The sequence below is a fragment of the Rattus norvegicus genome, chromosome 1 (assembly GCF_021556685.1).
Source record: "Rattus norvegicus strain SHRSP/BbbUtx chromosome 1, alternate assembly SHRSP_T2T, whole genome shotgun sequence".
NCBI lineage: Eukaryota > Metazoa > Chordata > Mammalia > Rodentia > Muridae > Rattus > Rattus norvegicus.
The window spans coordinates 235,866,854-235,888,547 of NC_141534.1; the positions used below are offsets into that span (position 1 = coordinate 235,866,854).

General features: G+C 46.9%; 1 protein-coding gene across 23 annotated transcripts in view; it reads left to right on the forward strand.

The window, feature by feature from the left end:
• Nucleotides 1–21,208, forward strand: part of Kank1 (KN motif and ankyrin repeat domains 1) — a 194,384-nt gene extending 173,176 nt beyond the window's left edge. For 11 of the 23 annotated variants that reach the window (XM_087564168.1, XM_087564172.1, XM_087564167.1 and 8 more), the window contains 9 exons: nucleotides 8,857–9,048; nucleotides 9,692–9,800; nucleotides 10,894–11,145; nucleotides 12,536–12,623; nucleotides 14,594–14,813; nucleotides 16,844–16,986; nucleotides 17,506–17,706; nucleotides 19,599–19,697; nucleotides 20,233–21,208. In XM_087564168.1, coding sequence (XP_087420294.1) covers nucleotides 8,857–9,048; nucleotides 9,692–9,800; nucleotides 10,894–11,145; nucleotides 12,536–12,623; nucleotides 14,594–14,813; nucleotides 16,844–16,986; nucleotides 17,506–17,706; nucleotides 19,599–19,697; nucleotides 20,233–20,295 — 1,367 coding nt within the window. In that variant the 3' untranslated portion in view covers nucleotides 20,296–21,208. 23 annotated transcript variants of the gene reach the window in all.
• Nucleotides 21,209–21,694: the final 486 nt, after the last annotated feature.

The window sequence follows — 21,694 nt, forward strand, 5'->3', positions numbered from 1 at the left end:
GCCCCTCGTCTGTTTTTCTTTTAAGTTGAAGCTAGTCCTTGAGCTGTCACCCTGGAATATTTTGGGATGTAGCGTCTCCCAAAGAGGCTCAGTGAAATGACCGTCCTTGGACCAAGTCTCTGACAGTGTGCAGTACCCTACCAGACCTGGACACAGCCCTGGGCTTCCATTCCCTGACGCTGTAGTTCTCGTGAACCAGCACTGCCTAGGCAGAAGGATGCTCATCAAGTTAATTTGAAGAAGGGGTGTAGATATTAGTAGGACACCCACGGGAGTCTCAGTGGGCCCCTTTATTCTGGAAAGGAGCAGCCACGAAAGTAGACTAACATAAACCCTTTCTGTATCTTCCCGGGTTTATGCTTTTAAACCTGAAGGATCATTGGTTTTCAGTACCTGTGCTGTAGGACAGAGTTTATTGTGAAAGGGGAAAAAAATGCACATGACAACCGATGTTTATGCGGTTTTTGCCTTTTAGAATTTAGATACTCAAATATACAGAGGAGTCACGTTAGAATAAACAGGAATAAATTGATGTGGGCCTACATGGCCGCCTCTTCATCACGATGTCACATGCTGATGTCACAGTAAACTTCCGTGCCTCAGACACAGATGGCGGAGGGGTTATAAGAACACACTCTTCCCAGCCTTCCTCCTTCCAAAACTATTCCACAGTCTTGTCTGGAGCAATTTTTGTAGCCTCCTGAGCATGAACGCTGGGAAGTTTTATTTGGTACCACAGTGTGTTTTGGTGCTATGTCCAGTCATGCTGACATTCCCTACTTCAGAGTGGCTCTGACCCTCAATGAACCGAATTAATCTGCTAATACACACGAGGTCTGTGGCAGCTGGGAATGAAAGGAAAAAAAATCCCTCTGAGTAGCAGGTAGTCTGACCCCTGACAGAGCACACAAGAGCAACTTTAAAGGCCATTTATATAACTCACACCACATATGTATTTTAACCAAGATTTAGGAAGAAAGGAATTAGGTCAAGAATTTACTCCACTTTAGATGTTGGTATACATGGGCTGGAAATTCAAGCAGTCCGATACAGGAAAATAGTAGCATTCTTAATGTCTATAAGCTGTGTATAAGGAAGTGTCACAGGACACTGTGGCTTACCATCCCTACCTTGTAATCCAGAGGTTTGCACACATGGTGAAGAATACATATCATTGCTAAAAGGTATTCACTGATGCAAGCTTATCCTTAAAACAAAACGAAAAAGCGATACAAGCTTATCCTTAAAACAAAACAAAAAAAGCGATACAAGCTTATCCTTAAAAGCAACGCCAGTAGGGTCGGCCAGGCCTCTGGGTATCAAGTAGTCACCAGGGCGTCTGAGTCAGAGTCTGTCTGCAAACAGTTGTCCTCCTGCCTTCGTGTGGTTGTAATGAAGAGTTGGGCTGTAAGAGGAAGCATGGCGCAGTCTGCTGCTTGGTGCACAGGCGCTAAACGAAAGCTGCAGCCACTGCTGTCCTCACTCTTCCAGACGTGGGCTTGTTCAGAAAAGTTGCCAAGCAAAATGTGTGTGAGCAACCTTTGTGAATGTTGTTGTTGTTGTTGTTGTTGTTTAAGTTTTGTATGTGAGTGTTTTGCCTGAATGTTGTTATGAGTGTTATGCCGTTCCTGCAAAGGTCAGAAGAGGACATCAGATCCCCTGGACCGGGAATTATAAATGTTCATGTGCTAGGTCCTCCGAGCAAAAGTGCTCCTTCTCATCTTGCTGGACCCTGGTGGTAAACTGTCAGGACGTGGTCATTCAAATCAGTAATAAGCCTCAATACAAAGTGTCTTATACCCTATCTGTAAGTTTATTCTTTCTAGAGTTAAGGGTTTAATAAAGGAATTACTTGTCCGCTTGCAATCTATTGCTGCCGCCCCCCCACCCCCACTCACCCACCTGAGACAGGGTTTCTCCATGTGGCCCTGGCTGTCCTAGAACTGGCTCTGTAGACCAGACTGGCCTAGAACTCACAGAGATCTGCCTGCCTCTGCCTCCCAAGTGCTTCAGGCAAAGGTGTGTGCCACCACTGCCTCGCTGCAAACTGTTATTTTCGTCGTTCTGGTTAAAATTGCATTGGGAGTGTGTAAGTTAGCCCTTTAGAAAGACATGAACCATTATGTTCTCTAGTAACGCTCCGCGTGTGTTGGCCATGTACAAGAGTGTGGATATGTGGCTTGTGTTTTAGAAACATGCTATCTTTTTCTAACAAAAAGTCACTTCCGAATCATGCTATTCCCCTGTGTATTTTCTCACCTACGTGGCCATAAGCATTCTCCCAGGATTTGAGGGACAGTGTGTTGTGGCTTGTGACACAGCAGAAATCGGTACTGATTAGAGGTATTGCTTCCCTGGCACAGTTACAATGGTCAGAGGACATAAGTTCACTCCCTGCTCCTCTGACAAACCCTCACTATGTGGATCAGGCGGGCCTGATGATCCTCCTGGCTCAGCCTTCCCAAGTCCAGGTGTCCACCAGGCCTGGCTAAGAGGAAGGAAATCCCTGTTGTTGCCAAAAAATCTGAAGAAGTAAGTTTTTTTTTTTTCTTTTACAACAGTTAGATTATATTGATTTAAAGAGTGGGGTTCTTTTTCTTCCTTCCTTCCTTTCCTTTTTTCTTTCTTGAAAGGGGAAGAAAATTCTAGACAAATGACTCAGAGTTACAAATGCCCTAAAAATATCCAGTTATCACTGCACAAATACAAACAGAGCTTAACTGCCTGCCACATGGTTTTTGGAAAATGAGTCTATACCACTGAAAGGAGCCTCCATGCTCGAATTCTTAGTTTTTCTTGGGTTTGTTTTATAAGTTTATGAACTTCAAGACCTTCTCTCTCAGCTGTGCAAGTTTGTAGGAGGAAGTCTAACCAAAGCAAGAGTGGGAAATGAAACTGTTACAGAATCCTGTTTCTAATTAGCTGGCGCTTTGCTTCTTGTCTTAAAGCACTTAGTAGCTGTTTTTCCTTTTTATACTGCTTTTTAAAATGCTACAAGAACATCAAAATAAGTGTTCCTGGAACCCAGCAGTAGTTAAATGGCCTGAGGGCAGGGGCAGGTAGGGAGGCTCTGCTAGGCTGGGAGAATCGACTGGTTCTGGCTGTCCTAGAAGTTTGTATTTGTCTCTGCTGAGTCCTGTGTCTGTCAAATGAGAAGACTTCTTCTCCCAGGTTCCCTCCCAGCAGAATTTTCCTATGACAGTAGCTGTATGTAAAAGGCTAGCCATTCACTGCAGCTGAGTCCCTTCCTCTGAATATATGTAAACATGTATTATCTGCTACCACCCATTACCTGCCCCCAGATTTAGGGGCGCATTGGGATAAACAGGCTTAAAGCAAAGTGTTGTTTGTAGCTATGCTTAAGACGAAGCCTCGTCCTTGCTAGGAACGCTTTCTGCCACAGAGCTGCAGCCCCAGTCCTGTGATCAGAGCTTAATCCGGAGCCTGCCCGTGACTTTGTGAATATTCTTATGCATTGACTTTCTTTTTTAAGTGCATAATTTTTTCCTACCCTCAAAATTAATAACTGAACCAGGTGTGATGAGCCCTCGCTGCCTACATTTTTCTGTACTCTATGAGTAAAGACTCAACTTTTGACAGATGTCCAAGAGGGTCAGGAGTTTAGCTATGTAAGGAATGATGTGCTAGCCTAGTGTATATAAGACCCTGTCTCGGAAAAGAAAAATTATTTCTGCTGGGCATTTCGTTCTACTGGGCTCACGTCTTTAATCCCATTACTCGGGGAGCTGAGACAAGTGGTCTCTGAGTTTGAGATACCTTGGTTTATAGAGTTGAGGTCCAGGCAAGGCGGAAGTAAAAAGTGGGGCTTTTTTTTTTTTAAAGCTAGTTGAGCTAGACAGATGGTTCTACAATTAAAGGCTTCAGCTCACAACCAAAACAGGACTAGAGAGAGATGATTCAGTGGTCCTCTGTTGTAGAGGACCCAAGTTCACTTCCCAGCACCCACATGATGGCTCATAACCAACTGTCACTCCAATGCCAGGGGACCCACATCCTCTTCTGCCTCCACACCTGGCATGTGCATGGTGCGTACGCATACGTGTAAGCAAAGGTCATGCACATCAAATAAAAATAAGCCTTTGTTTTCAGGGTTTTTCTTTACTTTTTAAGTGATAACTGCCCCCTTGCAAGATCGAAATTGTAGCCCCAGGCCATTTGATTGTTTGTTAATGATCATTTACTTGTTAATGCTTTGTTAATGAAAAGACCTTCAGCTATGACAGAAAGCTCTTTAAAGATTTAAAGATTTAACGCTGCCTTCTCCTTGCCCTTGAGCTGTTGCTTACTTGAAAATCCTCCTCTCTTGAACTGATCTTCCTAAACGGTTGTGAGTGAACTGCAAAAAGTGTTCTGGGAAAAGGTGCTGGCTTACTCTGACGCTGTTCTCTGACTGAAGCTTGGAGCCTATGGTTGGTGTCAGGCTAAGGGCTGGCGGTTGGTAGTTTTCAAGAAACACAACTGGCTTGAATTCATGATGTCCACAGGAACGGCGGATGTAGCTGCATGCAACACGGAAAGCTGTCGCTGTCTTTTCTTGAACTGGAGCGTCACTTCAGTAAAAATGTCTATAGTCCGTACTTCTGTCCGTATGCATTCATGTTGATCCGTAGCTGGACACTAAATGTCAGCGGTACACAAAGTGTGGCTCTGCAACAAGAAGATACACAGATGTGCCATGGAAAACTTTCCCTCCGTTTGGGAAGCCAAGATATGCCTGGCAGAAATGTGAATGCTCACCCACGGAGATAAATGTTAGGCAAGCATTAAGTGGTCAGGGTTCAGCTGTAGTCAAGGCATCCAGGGTCTGGGGAGGGGAAGAGGACCTTAGCTTCTCTGGGAGGAGCATGTCCAGGGCACATTTTAACCCAGGTTTAGTTAACACAGCCTGTCAGGCCGGGATTTCTGGGTCAAGTCATGGGAGGGTATATAATTAACTGTGGGTGGGGTTTGTGATGAAAGAGAGTTTGATTCTTAATCCACTCTTCTAGCATTTCTGAGTGGATGCTCACTTTAGCAGCCTTTTAAACTATTCTCAGGGAAATACCACAACAGGGCTAGGAACTACTGCTCTGACTGGTCACGGGGGCTCCAGGACTCCTTGGTTGGAAGTAACTATGTTTCTGACTACATGCCTCCATTGGAAGCAGAATTCCAAGACCAGAGGTCCTGCTCCTCCTTCCAAGCCACACACTTTCTCCCAAAAAGGACATCTGCCAAAAATAGCATTTCCATTGCCTCTTCCTTAAACCAGGGTGGACCCAGAGTGTCAGGTCTCTGCTTGTGCCCATCGGCTCCCTAGTAGGTGAAGAGTCATTCTCTGGGAAAACACTTAAAGGCTTGGATGGCCTCCACCGTGAATCAGGAATTATGATTCTACTCCTTTTCAACAGGGACACTTAAATGGTCTTTAAAATCCAATCTGAATGCTAAGACGTAGGCACTGCAGCTCAGCTACTTAGCCTGCCATGCTGTTCAGAGCTGAGCTCTCAAAAATCAGCTATTAAAAAAAATAGAGGGGTTGGGGATTTAGCTCAGTGGTAGAGCGCTTGCCTAGCAAGCGCAAGGCCCTTGGTTCGGTCCCCAGCTCTGAGAAAAAAAAAATAGAAATATGGATTTGCAGCCAGGCATGGTGGCGCATACCTTTAGTCCCAGCACTCAGAAAGTAGAGGCAGGTGGATCTATGTGAATTTGAGGCCAGCCTGCTCTACAGAGTAAGTTTTAGAACAGCCAGAAACCCTGTTTTGAATAACCAAAAGTAAATAAATAAATAAAATCGCTTGCCAGAATAGTATAGTTGTCTGTGAACAAAACTTTCAAATATCTTTTGAATAAAATCTCAAAAGCCGGGAAGAACTATCATAAGGGATTAGAGAGAAGGAGGCTTGTAAAACTGTCCTGGCCCTAGTTTTCATGGAATTTCTTTTTAATTTAATACTTTGTTTCCAATGTTCCTGAAGTTGAGAATACTATAAAATATAAAGTTTTCATTTTGAGTTACTTAGTTTACAATATAGTTTGCCTTAGATATTGAGATTGTCTACATATTAAACCCCGAGTTTAGCACATTTTAGAATTAGAATTAATGCAATGAATGAATGTGTTTTGTTTCCCAGAACACTTAAGATTTCTGTCACTCATGTTTTGTTGATATCGATAGCTATTTTAAATGAGTTAATGATAAAAGCCATCTCGCAGTTCCCCATTCCTCCTTCAGGCATTTTCCTAGTTATGCCACCCACTGGGTATGTGGAGCATCTGGGCTATAGGGCCAGAGTTCAGTGGAGGGGCAGGATTTATAATTGCCACTCTTCTGTTTCAGTAATATTTGGGTAACATGTAATGTTTGCTATAGACTTCTACTAATAGTGGTCCAGGCTTGCCTGTTATTTCTAAGAATCCATACATAGCCGAGTTAATAAGTGGAGACTGAGGAGGTATGAACTCTTATTTTTTCAACAGTCCAGTTGGAGTTGTGTTTAATCTTAGTTTAATAGTTCTCAATTCGGGCTGCAGAGCAAAATCACGGAGAAAGGTTAAAAGATACACCGGGCACGGTGGCACACGACTTTAAAACAAGCACTTAAGAGGCAGAGGCGGGCAGTTTTCTGAGGCCAAGCTACATCTTCACAGCAATTTCCAAGTCAGCAAGGGCTACATAGTGAGACCCTGTTTCAAGGTGGTGGTGGTGGTGGTGGTGGTGGTGGTGGTGGTGGTGGTGGTGCTGGTGGTGGTGCTGGTGCTGGTGCTGGTGATGGTGGTGGTGGTGCTGGTGGTGCTGGTGGTGCTGGTGGTGCTGGTGGTGCTGGTGGTGGTGGTGGTGGTGGTGGTGGTGGTGGCGGTGGCGGTGGCGGCGATGATTATGATTCTTCCTGGGCCCAGCAGCACATAGGAGCTCTTACCTGTACTTTTAAAAGTTCCTACCTCTCCATCTACATGGTTTCTAAGCATGGCCCGGGTTAAGATCACTTCAGTGGACTTCGTTGGCCGCTCTGGTTTTTGCATGTCCCGCCCGCTCCACTTCTCTTTCTTGCTCATGTCGGTCCTTTTCAGAGCTTCATGCCAGGACAGGTATTTTTCCATATGATGCCCGTGCCTACAGAGAGGGCCTTATTAAGCTTGGGGAATCATGTCCGGGTCATTCAAGACCAGCCAGTTGGAACACCACCTAGGACAGATTTTCCAGCAATACAAGTAGCAGCTCTCCCTGACCTGACCAACAAGAACTAGTTTAATGCCTGCTGACCTTGCCTTGCCTGTTGGCCTCAGGCAATAACTCTGCTTTCCAGGGGAATTGCACAAACACCAAAAGAAATCTGATGTCCAGCGCTGTTCCGAGCCCTGCAGAGGGCCCCAGATAGAGACATAACAAGAAGGGCTTCAAGGAGCCTGTTCTTCCTGGGGAGGAAGTGCACAAGAGCTGGGAATAATGCTACTGGGTAATGACAGAGAAAAGAGGGCTTCTTGAAACGGAATCCTAGAAAAACAGAATTAAAAGAAACTGGGCTTAGTCTACACCTCGGAAAGAGCATGGGTAGAACTAACAGTGAAAAGTAGCAAAGCGGCAGGCTGCTGAGCAGAGACATATATATTGTTATATTTAGCCGCACATAATGGATGCAGAGGTGGGCAGGATCTCTGCAAGTTTGAGGACAATTTGACCTATGTAGCGAGTCCCGGGCCATCGAAGGCTCTACAGTAAGACCTTGTCTCAAACAGACACACACACGTGATTTGCAATTAATTTGCTTTCTATTATAATCCTCTGTTGTCAACATCATTTCAGTGTCGGTCAGATTGAGAATTCTGTGCTACATTAAATTACAAATATAATTTTAAGCAAATTTGTCTGCTTTGGCCAGTGAACAACCACGAAGTGTTTTACATGTGGAGAAGTAATTTAGTAAACACATGAAGAAAGCCGCCAGGAAAGTATTTCTAAAATTCACCCTGTCCTTGTATTAGAGACCCTAGTGTGACCGACAGCTGCAGTGAGGAAGGAAAGTTACAGTCAGTTGAGGAGGGAGGGGAAGAGAGTGTGGCCATGGGGAGAAGGGAATGGCCATGTAGAGAAGGGTAGAATTGCTGTTGGGAAGTGAGAGATCCCAATCTTAGGACCATTCCCCATGAAGGCCACAGGAGTCAGGGGATGAGGTTGGAAATCGAGCTGGTGCCAGGGCATGTTGGGTCCATGTGTTCTCTAGGCAATGGGTACCGTTTCCTCCCATGCTTCCCTGGTAGCTTGCTCTGTAGACTGTACCAGGATGTGTTTCAGCTAAAGTCTTGATGGTATTGGAGATGGGTGGGAACGTGGCTCTGCACCCGGGTGCCAGAAGGGAACTGCAGTGCAAGAGGGAGATGCCACGTGGCTCAGACAACAAGCCTTGGCAGGTCAACCTTGTGTGGGCAAGGGCAACACTTAACAACCATCGAAGGCCTTGGTGGTTGGAGTCTATAAAAATGAGTAGTGTGATTTATTAAAAAGAAAGCACAAGAGGTCACGAGAGAAGACAGTGGGTTGAGAGAATTGGCTTGGGGTTTTGTTTTGTTTTTTTAAATAATTTAAAGTAATTTACTTAAAAAAAAACTTTATGTGCATTGTTGTTTTGGCTGCGTGTATGTGTGAGGGTGACGGTTCCCCTGAAACTGAAGTTACAGACAGTTGTGAGCTGCCATTTGGGTGCTGAGAATTGAACTCGGGTCGTCTGGAAGAGCAGCCAGTGCTCTTAGCCCAACCACCTCTCCAGCCTAATGAAAACTTTTTTCTTAACAACATGACTCTTTAAGTCTGTGCTGTGGGGACCTAACCCTATGTGCTATACTCTTCCTTCTCAACAGGAAATCACTTGGAATGTACCTGTAAGTGTGGAGGCCTTCGGTCGGGAGGACTAGTAAATGTACAAACATCCCAGCCTGAGGTGGAGACAGAGACAACAGAAGGCAAGCGGGGCTGTGAGCAGTTCCTCACACAGGGAAATACTCTGCCCCCGGTGAACCTGACAGATGACCAGATAGCCACCGGTCTCTATGGTAAGTCCACCTGCAATTTGGTGCTGGGGTTCTAGGGAGCACTGCCAGCATACCAGCTGATGGTTTATGTGTTGACCCGGAAGGGTACATGTTGACCCAGAAGAGGAAGAAAGGTCATATAATTTTTTGCGGGGGAGGGGGGCAGCTAGGCCTTTATAAAGTATTCTTAACAGAAAGCAAGCTGTGACATCTTGGCTGCAGATTGTGCACTACGCAAACAGCCTTCCTCTCCTTCACATGCTAGCACGCGTGTTCTGCCCCCTAGGTTATCTTAGCTGAGGAGAAAGCACACCAGGATCCCTACCTCGGTGCCTAAGGAGGGGTGAAATGAGACATGACATCACTTTATAAACATTACAGCCTGGTAGCAATGTTCCTTATCACTGGGTTTGTAATGTCTGGGCACACTGATGGATTCTCCCCCTTCTCCTGCCCCCCATCTAAAGGAATGTTATTAATAGAATGATGGATTGTTTTCTGTTTGCACACACTCTCCCAATAGGTTTTCTGGAAGTTTCTCACACAGCCACACTAAGATCTGCATTCACAACCATGAGCAAAGAGTGCCTGCTCATTTAACTTGTATGATTTACACGAATCGCTTCACTTTACCACTCTGACTTACTTTTTTTTTTTTTAACAGTATGTCCAAATAATGAAAACACACTGAAATCCATCATGAAGAAAAGCGATGGGAATAAAGATTCGAACGGAGCCAAAAAGAATCTTCAGTTCATTGGTGTTAACGGCGGGTAAGGCAAGCTGGGGTGTTGGGGTGCAAAGACGCTTTCTCCTTTGCCTCCTTAAGTCACTGTCAGGGTGCCTCTTCTGGGATGCTGCCACATCTTGATGATAGAAGATTCTCTCCTCAGAAAGGCGCATCTGGGCTTCTCTTCTCTCCTTTTGCTCTCCTTAAGGATGTGTCCCTCTTTCAAGGATACCCATTGAAGCTGGGAAAGTGACATCTCCCTACCTCTGACCTGGAAAAAAAACAAAACAAAACACATCTTCAGCAAAAAACCATCAGGGTTGCTTCTCCCATTTGGATCGTGGTGCTATGTTAGAATACAGGAGGGGACAGGAAGAGGCTGGCAGCATTGGTCCAGGGCCCAGTGATGGTCATCCACTTCTCCAGAATGGATTGCTCTTAACTTAGCTCTCCGTGTTCAGGAGCAAGACTGTGGGACGTTTCAACTGAAGAGTGACCTGGCCATAGCTCTGGTTCCTGGCTTTCTACAGAGAATGCCTACTGGTTACTGACCCAGGTGGTAGAGCCTGTTTGCCCTCCTCCAGTGGGAGCAAAGCAATTAGTTGATTACTCAATGAGAAAGCAACAGCACAACGTTGGGTATTTATAGCAAAGAGGCTACCAAGGGAGATTTAACATGACGGTGCATGTTTTTACAAATCTTCAGTTTTATTGAGCAATGTGGTACAGAGGATTTCAAAGGAACTATTGGTTACTTACATAATCTGTTCACTTTGACAGTGGGAGAATGGATGGGCCAAATAGAAGAATGCAGAGCAACTGAGATCTGGTTCTATAAAGTCACTTTCCTCTCCATTTATTCTGACCTGGTGGTGTCAAGGCTCTTTGTTTTTTTTTTTTTTTTAACAAATGGTATACAATACCAGTCTCCAACTAGGAATTATCTCTCTGAAGCCAAAGCCCATTGTGAACTTGCCAGGCCTTCAAATAGACCTTACTTTGAGTTTCTAAGTGCAGGCTCTAAACCACTGGCAAGGTGTCTGGGGTCAGGCCAGAGCTTCCCCTTCTCAGGAACATCTGTCGCTGGGTCTTTATGGGGACACCGTGCATCTCCTGAAATCCCAATTGCCACCTAGGTATGAGACAACTTCAAGTGATGATTCCAGCTCGGGTGGAAGCTCTTCTTCCGAGTCAGATGACGAGTGTGACACCAATGGGTATCCTCCCGAGGAAGAGGAGGAGGAAGAAGAGGAGGAGGAGGACCACGACACTCGGGGAATGGCGGAAGGGCGCCACGCAGTTAATATTGAAGGTTTCCAGTCTGCCAGGGTGGAAGATGAAGTGCAGGTTCCAGAATGTGAACCTGAGAAGGAGGAAATCAGAGAGAGGTGTGGTACATTCCCCTCCCCTCCCTGATTCCTCCCATGCGTGGCGTGCTTGGCAGTAGAAGTAACTGGTTCAGGTAGTTTGCAACTATGTGTGTGTTTAGTCTTATCTGTGTCTCAGAAGCATGCACATCTGGTCAAGGTACCAGTGAATATAAGTGCAAGGTATGGCGTCTTTCGGATCTCTCAGCACAGTGACAGGAATGGCTCAGTCGCTAGTCTGTTCGCTGAACTTTGGTAACTCTTTGCTGTCTAGTCTGGCATCTGGAACTGCTGTCCACTACAGCATCCATTGTTCCAACACATCACCTTGTATACAAAGACATAGTTGACCTATCTGATGACCAGTGCTCTGTTTTAAGATTTCAGATTTTATCTTGACACAAATGTCAGACTTGTTATCGCAGGACCATTGTGCATGTGAGGAAAAGGGGTTTAGTCTCAACCGAAAGTCATTAACTAGAAAGGTGATGTAGTGATGAGGAACACAGACGCAACAGTAGATGTGGGGCCGTTATAGGTAATCTCACACGCTCTGGTTGGCTGAAACAGGCACCTTAGGAACAGGGTGAGTTTGAAGCAGCATTAGTAAGGGCGGACTTACCACTTATAAAATGAGGAAAGATGGACGTCAGCATGGGTTTTCATTCTGTGACGCATAAATCAGAACATTTCAGCGAGCATTTATTCCGTTACGTTTGTCAAAGGGAAGCTCACTGTCAACACAAGGTAAGTGTTTGCGGAGGGTTTGATGTTTCCTCTGAGTTTCAAACAGCTTTATTGAGATAGTTATAATGTCATATATGTGTTGAACAAACTAGATATGAATGAGTTCACCATAACAGAAATATAGTAATGTAGACCTCTTTAAGCTCCTTAAGAGTAAAATATTATATATATATATATATATGCACATATATATGTAAACACACATATACATATACATATTTGGAAACAAGGTCTTACTGTGTAGTCTTAGCTACAATGAAAATCACTATGTATACATGACCACACTGGCCTCAAACTCACAGAGATCCATTTGCCTCCCAAGTACTCAGATCCGAGGCGTACGTCATCACACCTGGCCAAGACAGTATTTTTAAGCACTTAACACTAAAAGGAATAAGATTTTCCAAATGTTATTTTGTAACGTCATAAAGGCCAAACCGACGTATCTGGAAGTTACACTTATGCAAAGACCTTCATTGCCTAGGTGCTGGCTTTGTGTGGTAGTGCCAACCGCCAAGACAGTTCCAATCCTCATGACCTGCCTAGGCTGCCTCATGGCCCTGACCTATTAACTGTTTGTGGGCTCTGAGATAAAAATCACTTCTATTCTATGGCATATCCTGAGTTTTGTGGGTTTTTTTTTTTTTTTCTTCTTCCCCTTTAGGTATGAATTAAGTGAAAAGATGCTGTCTGCCTGCAGCTTATTGAAATATAACATAAATGATCCCAAAGCTTTGGCCAGCAAAGATATGGTAAGTCTGCGTGACAGGAACAGTTCCCAGGCTTCCCAGCATCACCCCGGTGCAGCATGGGCAGGAACATGCAGCATGGGCAGGAACATGGCAGCCCGCCCCTGAGCTGTTGTGCATGCTTCCCCCAGAGCCATTCATTTCTAGCGTAGCTGGCAGGATGAGCTGGTACTGCCCAGCTCAGGGGACATACCGTTTCCCTGAGGCCCAGCGTCCACTATCCTTTACCTACCCTGTACTTCTCTTGTGGTGGAGCCATCTGGGAGGCGCATACTTGGCAGGAAGAAGGAGAAGGCTAATTGCAGGCAATCTTCTCTCCCTGTGTTCTGCCTCATTCCACAGAACCTTCCGACCCAAAGAGCAGCATCCCCGAACTTTCTTAAAAGTAAGCGTAGTTTTTAGAAGAAACTCATCTGGGCTGAGGTCAAGCGTTCCCTTCCATCAGGGAAGTATATATTAGGTTCTGCCGTGGAATGCCGATGGCCACTATTTTTAAACGGGAGAAATAACTGCACTGTCATTTCACAGCTGGGTAAATTCAGTGGCAGGTAGTGTGGAGGTTGTGGCTGTCTGACTGGTCAGGAATAGCACAGCTCAGGACGTGGAGGTGCTGCTAGGGCAGTGGCTAATCTGCTGTGCCGTCGGATGATTCACTCCCGTGCTGACAACTGGGTCTTGCAGCTGCTTGATCTGACCAGGCCTCTGATTGGTAGCTCCCATCTTCAGGGCACTGTGAAAATGTGGCTTCTTGCCCTCATTTGATAGTGGCCTGGATCTGAGTCTTTGTGTGTCACCAGGTTCAGTTCATTCGAGGCCGAATCACCTGAGTCCGTTGCTGCTCCTCAGGCGACTTACAAGGCTCTCGAGACCACAGAGCTTTGAAAACAAAACGAGGCCTTGGGAGTTGTCTAATCCTAGAAACGTAGCTGGAATACTGTGGCCCCGGCACGGTCTGTTAAAAGCTGGAAGTGGCTGTCACAGATTTGAGGGCAAACAAGTACGCAGGGACATGTGCCCATGAGACCTCACTAGCCAAACCCAGCCCTAGTATCTGAGGCCCTGAGAGATGGTGTCTCCAGGGCCTACAAGATGGCTCAGTGGAATGAGTAAAGATGCTTGCTGTTAACCCGACAACCTGAGTTCGATCCCGAGGACCCATAGTGTGGCAGAAAACTACCAACATCTTCAAGTTGTCCTCTGACCTCCACACATGCTTGTAACGTGCGTGTACTTGCCTACACACAATAAACAATATATAAAAAATATTCCAATATCTCTAGAGTAGCAGCCACCATGCCAGACGACTGGTGCTAGACTTAGATTGTCCCAGTTTGCTCCATGAGAGAGCACCTCACACCATAGCTCACGGTGGCCTGGAACTTGCTATGTAGTAGCCTAGGTCAGTCTCAACGCCCAGGCTGATGGCACAGAAGAGTTGGAGTTAGTCAGTCTGGGTCAGGAAGCAACACAGTTGAAGATGTGCTGATGTCTCCCTAATTCCGGCGAACAATCACTAGAAAGACCTGCTGGTTCAGTAAACAACAAACAGCTCAGAAGCAGAGGCTGGCCTAAGTGTTAGCCTCATTATGGATGCTATAAAAACGAGGGGTTTTGTTGTTGTTTTGTTTTTAAGACATGGAAACTAAGATACAGAATAAGGAGAGCCTCAGGATCATTCGTTCATAAGTAATAGAGTCCAGAATTGAACCTCCAGGGTCTGGCTCTAAACCCACTTGCACGTTGTTGCGACCTCTTTCTTAGTGGCCGCAGTGTGGACAGGATGGTTTCAAACCCGAAGAGGAGTTCAAGTTTGTTGTTTGAATCTGCTCTGGGGGGCGCTGGGTTGCACCAGCTCTTGAGAGCAGATGCTGAGAGCTCACACTTTGACTATAAAAGGCCTGGTTGCTTGGGCTTTCGGTTGCACTCAAGAGAGAGCTATAAATAGAACTAACAGCAACTTGGCGTTTTGGCAGAGGATCTGTCTGAACACCCTCCAGCATGAGTGGTTCCGAGTGTCCAGTCAGAAGTCCGCTGTGCCAGCCATGGTGGGTGACTACATCGCCGCGTTCGAGGCTGTCTCCCCGGACGTGCTCCGGTACATCATCAACATGGCGGACGGCAACGGGAACACCGCCCTCCACTACAGCGTGTCCCACTCCAACTTCCAGATCGTCAAGCTGCTTCTGGATGCAGGTACAGAGGCTGCCCAGTTGTTCCCCTGAGAGCGCTCATGTTGTGACTTGTCTTCATGAAGCCAGTTGACCCATACCGTAGTTCTTTGGCCATCCTAAAGTCTTCTCATTGCTTCTCCACGTGACATGGCAAGAATGTTGTCCTTGAGTCATGGATGGGAGGCTTGAGGTTCACCAAACCTGTGCCATAAGGAAGCAGAATCCGGATCTATTTTGAAGAAAGGTTGTGGAGATATTCTCGATGCAGGTCAGCTGTCTTCGAATGGGGTGTACCCCTGCTAATAGCCGTGACTCACACTTGTTCCTCAGTGAATCACGAAGGCTTGGCTGGGTTGTCTCGGAGGCAGAGTGCTGCTCACAGACTCAGAGTCACAGTTTTTGTGTCTGTGACCACTCTGTTTGTCCTTGCACACTGGCCACTATGTGGCTGTACAGATGTGAGAATGTTAGGACAGGGACTAGTAAAGCCACAATAGAGTCATCACCGTCCCTGCCCAACTACATGTCTCCTGAAGCGTCACAGAAATGAGAGGCATTGTCTCCCGTTACCGCTGAACCTTGTTAATGACAGCCGGGGGATCGTGCCACCCCAGAATGCAGTGGTGGGTCACATTATCCACGAGGTGAGAGAGCAGGTCAGAAGGGGCCCCTTGAGAAAGGGAGCCCTCAACAATGCACTCAAGTGGGGCAGCCCCCAAGTCACCTTCATCATCAGAACAGTGTTTCTAACGTGCAGCTAACACAGAATCTACAGTAATTCGGTCTCGTGAGAAGATGATGGAGAAATGGCCCACTGTCCTTTACTAGTCGCCTGATATGTGTCCCTCCGTCTTGGAGTTGTTAGTACAGAAGAAAAACAATCCAAGCACACATATCATTTGAAACTATTCTCAGTTGCTGGATTCCCTTTTCTGGGGGATAAGGGTGTGGGTGTTGGAACCACAGCCTTCTGCGTGCTGGACAAGCACTGCCACTGAGCGGCCTCCCAGGGCAGCATAGTCTTTCAGTGCCCATGTTAGGGGATAACTCCTTCCATCTGCTGACGGAAAAGCAGTTACAGGCCTCCTTCCCTCCAGACTGTAAACAGCTCTGGATACCGTTAAAATAGAGACATGGCGTAAACCCGGGGACGCTCAGAACAAGATTTCAGAACTGCTCTTGAAATGGTGTCTTCTCTGCCCTCAGAACTCTAGAATGGCTGTCTTGGCAGACTTGATTCCGCTGTGAGATGGTCTCAGTTAACCACTTACTCCATTTACTTCATTTTATTGCTTGCTACTTTGAGTAAATGTTTGACTCCATAAAGTGTAACTCTGGGGCTTCAGCACTGAAGGGCGGAGGAGCTCAGATCCTGAGGACCTTGGGTATATGTGTATACCCACTTTGCCACCACACAGCCTTCGCTTTTTGCACATAGGTCCTTCTGCACATGGGTCCTTCTGGACATCCCATTGTGTCATATGCAGTGCAATGGGATCCCAAGCTGAGTTTTTGTCTTGTCTCATCTGAAGTGTTTAACTTGGAACTTGCTTATCTAAAGCTACTTTCTATTACTCTTCATCCCGGCATGTCAGTAAAGCCCTGGAAAGCTTCTCGAGAATTAAAGAACAGAAGAGACCTAGCCCATGGGGTCTGGTGGTCCTTGGCAGTTTCTTTGAGGACTTGTAGCATTAATATTGATCTTACATCACAAGCCCTAGGGTTAGAAACCATGTGGTTGAGTTTCTGAACATGTGCCTGTCTAGATCCCTCATTGGGCGCTTATGCTTCAGAGCAAGTTCACTGAGAACCTCCTCATACACCACCAGGCTACCCCGCCCTAATCACCACATCACAAGCAGGGCGCCCTGTGGTAACTTACTGTCTTTTCTGCTGCTGCCAGTACTGCTGAGATGGGGCATTAAACCGTTGGTTTCCCTTTGAGTCGGTTTTCAGAGCACTTTTTTCCCATGTGTCTCTTGTAAACATCCCACCTCCGGTGAACACTGATGGTTCCCAATGGCCCTCCCTAAAGGGATTTCTTTCTTGTAGACGTGTGTAACGTAGATCATCAGAACAAGGCAGGGTACACGCCCATCATGCTGGCAGCCCTCGCAGCCGTGGAGGCAGAGAAGGACATGCAGGTCGTAGAAGAACTCTTCAGCTGTGGAGATGTGAATGCCAAGGCCAGTCAGGTTAGTGCCTTGCTTGCCACACTCACTGTCACTACCTGGCCAGTGTCTCATATGACAAGGTTGATGGGACATTTTGCTGGTGGCACACTGACAGCTATAGTCCGCGCATCGACCAGCATGCAGGTGACACGTAGGCTCAGTCCCGTGCTGCAAATCTCTCCCTGCTCTGCCTGGCCTCTTGGGAAGCTTGCAGGGAAACTAAAAACATGGTTGCACACAAGGGTCCCTACCTGTACAGGGCCTTTATCATATACTCATTGCCTACTCACTCCAAGCATCTTGCTGTCATGGCTTCATGTCCGAGCTCTAGGCCTAAATGTGCTCACAATTTTACCTTAAATCTATTTGGAGCTGTCCGCCTTGCTTTACTGAGCTCTCCCCCAGAGTTCAGATGAAAACCTGACTCCTTCCTGTGTGCTCGTCCTTAGCTCACAGCGCTAGTGCCTTTGTGTATCGTCTATCCCACTCAGCCTTCTGCCTGATCTGTACTTCTGACTCTAGCCATCGTTTCTCTTATAGGCAGGACAGACAGCCCTCATGCTGGCCGTCAGTCATGGGCGGATAGACATGGTGAAGGGCCTACTGGCCTGTGGGGCTGACGTCAACATCCAGGATGACGAGGGTTCTACTGCCCTGATGTGTGCCAGCGAACATGGGCATGTGGAGATCGTGAAGCTGCTGCTGGCCCAGCCAGGCTGCAATGGCCACCTGGAGGACAATGTGAGTACCACTGGGCCTCCAGCCAGGAGCGGGTGTGGGCCCCTCTTTCCTGTTCCCTGTGGACTGTGTTGGCATCCAGGCCTCTTCCCTTCATAGCCCAGATCAGCAGCGCTCACCGTGTATGTATAGCCTGACACTGCATTAGCCAAAAGCAAAAATAAATAAATGGACCTCACCCTGGAGTTCGTGAAAGGAAGAAGGTGAAACCCAGCGCTCCTATGAAATCGAACTCACCAGGGCAGGGTGTGTGCAGTCTCTCGGTAGACGCTTGGGTTTTCTCCTTTCGACGGAAGGAACACTTAACAATGTCATGGGTGATCTGGAATGAATGGTTCATCAGTGTGAATAATCTGTGACGCGTAAGCCAGGAAGTCCACGAGTTCTTTGGCCATTCTGAGCACATTCTCCCACTCCTGCTTGGTCTGTTTCTATCGTCATCAAACTAACCTTCTCACTGAGCTCCCTCCCAGTCTGTCCTATTCCAAGATAAACCTTGCATGAGAACATTCTGAAAGGCATGAGCACGCAGGCCACAGTGACTGTGCTCATGGGCCAAAAGCTTTGGACCGGCATTTGTGAGCTGTGGAAGAGATGCTGGGTCATAGAGGTCAGGCCAGACTAGTTCTCACTTGGAAAGTTTATCTCTGCCAAACACTGGTTCAAGCTTGAGCATCCTTCGTTTCAAAACACCATAACATTAGGGGAAATATCCTCCTTTGCCATAAACTTCAGGTCCCACTGGGCTCACGTCCACAAGAAAAAAAGCAGGGGAGGTCAACACTAGGTAGAAGGGTCACCCCCTCCCACCTCCAGGGACATCACAATTCCAATTCACAATTTTTCAGGGACCATCAGGGAACGTGGGTTCACAGCTTACTTTCCCCCTACTATAGTCTCTGTTGCATGTGTTTTAAGGTCTTGCTCAACTGCTTTCTCTCTGAAAGCGTGTCGACTCGTATGATGGCCCTGTAGTATGATGGGGACCTGCAGAAATCCTGGCTACCCCAACTAATTGCCCACTTCCTTATACCTACACAAGTAGGACAACATTCACCTGACCTCCGGAAGAGAAGCTGCTCTCTGGATTCGCAGTGTGGGAGGGCAGGATGCTAATATTCAACCCACATGGGGATCATTTCCTGTCGCTGTGACCAAAGGAGAGTCCTTACTTCAAACCAGACAGGAAATAAGCTGTGCCATTCTTTGCTTTTAATTGCTTCATATCCATTTTAAACTCCGCAATTTAATAAATTTAATAAAATCAAACCTTCCCAAAACATGCTTCTCTCCCATACGGTAGTGTCTCCCCCTGGTATTTCCAGAAGATACATTTGCAGGCAAACCTCCAGGGTTAGAGTGTTAGAGGTCCAGGGTTAGAGGGTTAGAGTGTGGATGTGACCTCCAGGGGTCAGCAGAGGTGCTGTAGGCTACAAGACCACAGCTTCCTTGTCCAGAGGAAGGCTGAGGTGTTTGCAACTGGCTAGACCAGTCCACACGCAGCCTAGCTCTTACCTGGCTGTTTGCGATTCTAAGAAAAGACGATGGTTTCTGCCCCTCCTGTTCTTACTACTCCCTCTGCCGGTGGGGACAATTGGATATGAGTTCTGTGTGGACAGCCTTCAGGTTTTAAGGACCTTGGTGTACATACACACCCCTGTGCCAGCACTGGTCAGCAAAGCCAAAGAGAACAAATGATTCTCCTTGGCTTCTTATAGACAGAGGCAAGTCTCGCTCACCTCCACACTCACGACCCAACGGGTAAGATCCAGAAACTCTGCCTGAAGTGCGGAACAGAAGGCTAGATTTGGGGGACTTTTTATCAGCTTGTGGCCTTCTGGCTGATGGAGATTTGAGAGACTCAACGTGGCCTGTTGCTTTCATTCCCTCTTTAGGACGGCAGCACCGCTCTCTCCATAGCTTTGGAAGCAGGACACAAGGACATTGCTGTGCTTCTGTATGCCCACCTCAACTTCTCGAAAGCCCAGTCTCCGGTCAGTAGCAGGCATTTGGCATGTACAAATAGGATGGAATCCACAGGCTTGGAGGCCCCTTCCCGGGAGAATGAACAGGCCACAGGGGTCTTATGTTGATTCTGAATATGGGAGTTTTTTAAATCTTCATCATTTCTACCCCATGATTTCTACCTCAAGGCTGGGCCTCAGCCATCCCTGGGAGATAGCAGCTCTCACAAGGAGCAAATTCTAAGTATAATGATCCAAACAGCACAGGTTGAGCTCGTGGCTACGTATCACTGTGTTCCTAAAGCCATCAGCAGGCTGTTCATCGTCTCAGAATTTACTCCAAGTGGGAGGCTGACTTCCTAGGACAGCTGGACAATCCCTGCTTAGCCTGGCTAGCTTTAGAGCCATGCCTGCAGAGGGTGGACATCTGTCCTGCATTCTCAGGAAGAGAGCGCCTGGCTCCAGCACACAGATGGTTGTCAGCTGTGATGAACCCACATCCGGGGGAGCACATCTGCCTGAAGTCACTCATTAACCTCCTTTTCCCCTCTTTCCTGGTCTCTAGAGCACCCCGAGGCTTGGAAGAAAGACCTCTCCTGGTCCCACTCACCGAGGTTCCTTTGACTGATTATGTAACACAGCCCTGTGTACCACCGTGAAGCTGCTAGTTATTCCTGTCGGGGTGACAGATACTGAATGTATACGGACCATGCCAGGCTGACCAGCAAACAGAAGAGTAAAGGAACAAGCTGAAGGCTGATGCTTTTGCAGGAAAGGCAGAGTCTTGCCAGGAAATGGCCAAGCTAGGTGCAGGCCACCTCTCTGGCCCTCTGCTCTTAGAGGACTTGGCCCCAGTTCTGTGGCTGCTGAACTGGTTCCGTTACTTGCAGTGGTAGGAAATGGTGGTCCCGCCTGGCCAGGCTGTCTCTACCATGCAAGCATATGTCAGATTCTCCGTGACATTGTAGCTTTGGAGTTTTCCACAAATACTTACTAAATGTGGGGCCATTGAGAAGCCCTTCCAGTACCCCACTCCAGGGTGCTTCTGTCCACTTCTCTTTTGTCTTTTAAAATAAGAACCTTGAGGGAGAGGACTTTGATCAGCAGCAGCTTGGCACCCCCAGGCTGATAATTTCCCGATTAACAATAGAAGAGTGGAACTCTCAAACCATTTAAACTTACAAGAAATATTTTCAGTTGGTTTATCTAGGTGGATGTATTATACGCCTTTTTTTATATAAAAGACTTCTATATGAAATCGACAACAGTATTTTCAGCTTTTATATTCCACAGTACAGTCATAAAGAGCTACGTGTAACGTAACGGTTTAAGCAACTGCCCAACCGTGTCTGTGTCTGGTGACAAAGGTTTGAATTGGGTTAGAGGACTGGGTTCCAGATTTGCGTCTAGGGAGGCAGAGTGTAGTTCTCCATGTATTTCTACCGTGCCGCGGCATTTACTTGGGTCCTGTATATGTATTTAAATGTTTGAAGTGCCTTAGACTCTTGCCATATTTTCAAAATAAAAATTTCATTAAGCTCTGTTGCCTGCCCCAGTTTCATCACTGACTGCTGTCTGCCTGGCTCGGAGGACTTACAGCAGTGGCCACAAACTCTGATGGACGATCTTCGAGAACAAGAGCATGGTCTACTGGTCTCAGGCTCCAAGGGGCGCAGTCTTCTGAGGGTGCTTGGGTCTGTGACACAGGTTCCACACCCCCAAGTTGTATGTCACAGCACTGAAATTTAAAACCGTACACACCACTGCCAGGCTGGTTGACCTCCAGGGAGCCCTGCAGGTGATTCTTCCCAGATGCATGCATAGGAGCCGAGTCCTGAACTAATTCGGGGTGCAGCTTTACCTGTGGTTGGCTACAAGGGGAAAGGAAGCCAGAGAGACTGTTTGAAAGTTTTGTGTCTTCTGGAGAAACTGTGAGAGGAGTCACGAGAGGAGTAGTGGGGGTGGGTTCAGGTCCGCCTGGGCCAGCTGAACCTACAGCAGACCTGGAACTTCTGGGACAGAAGTCT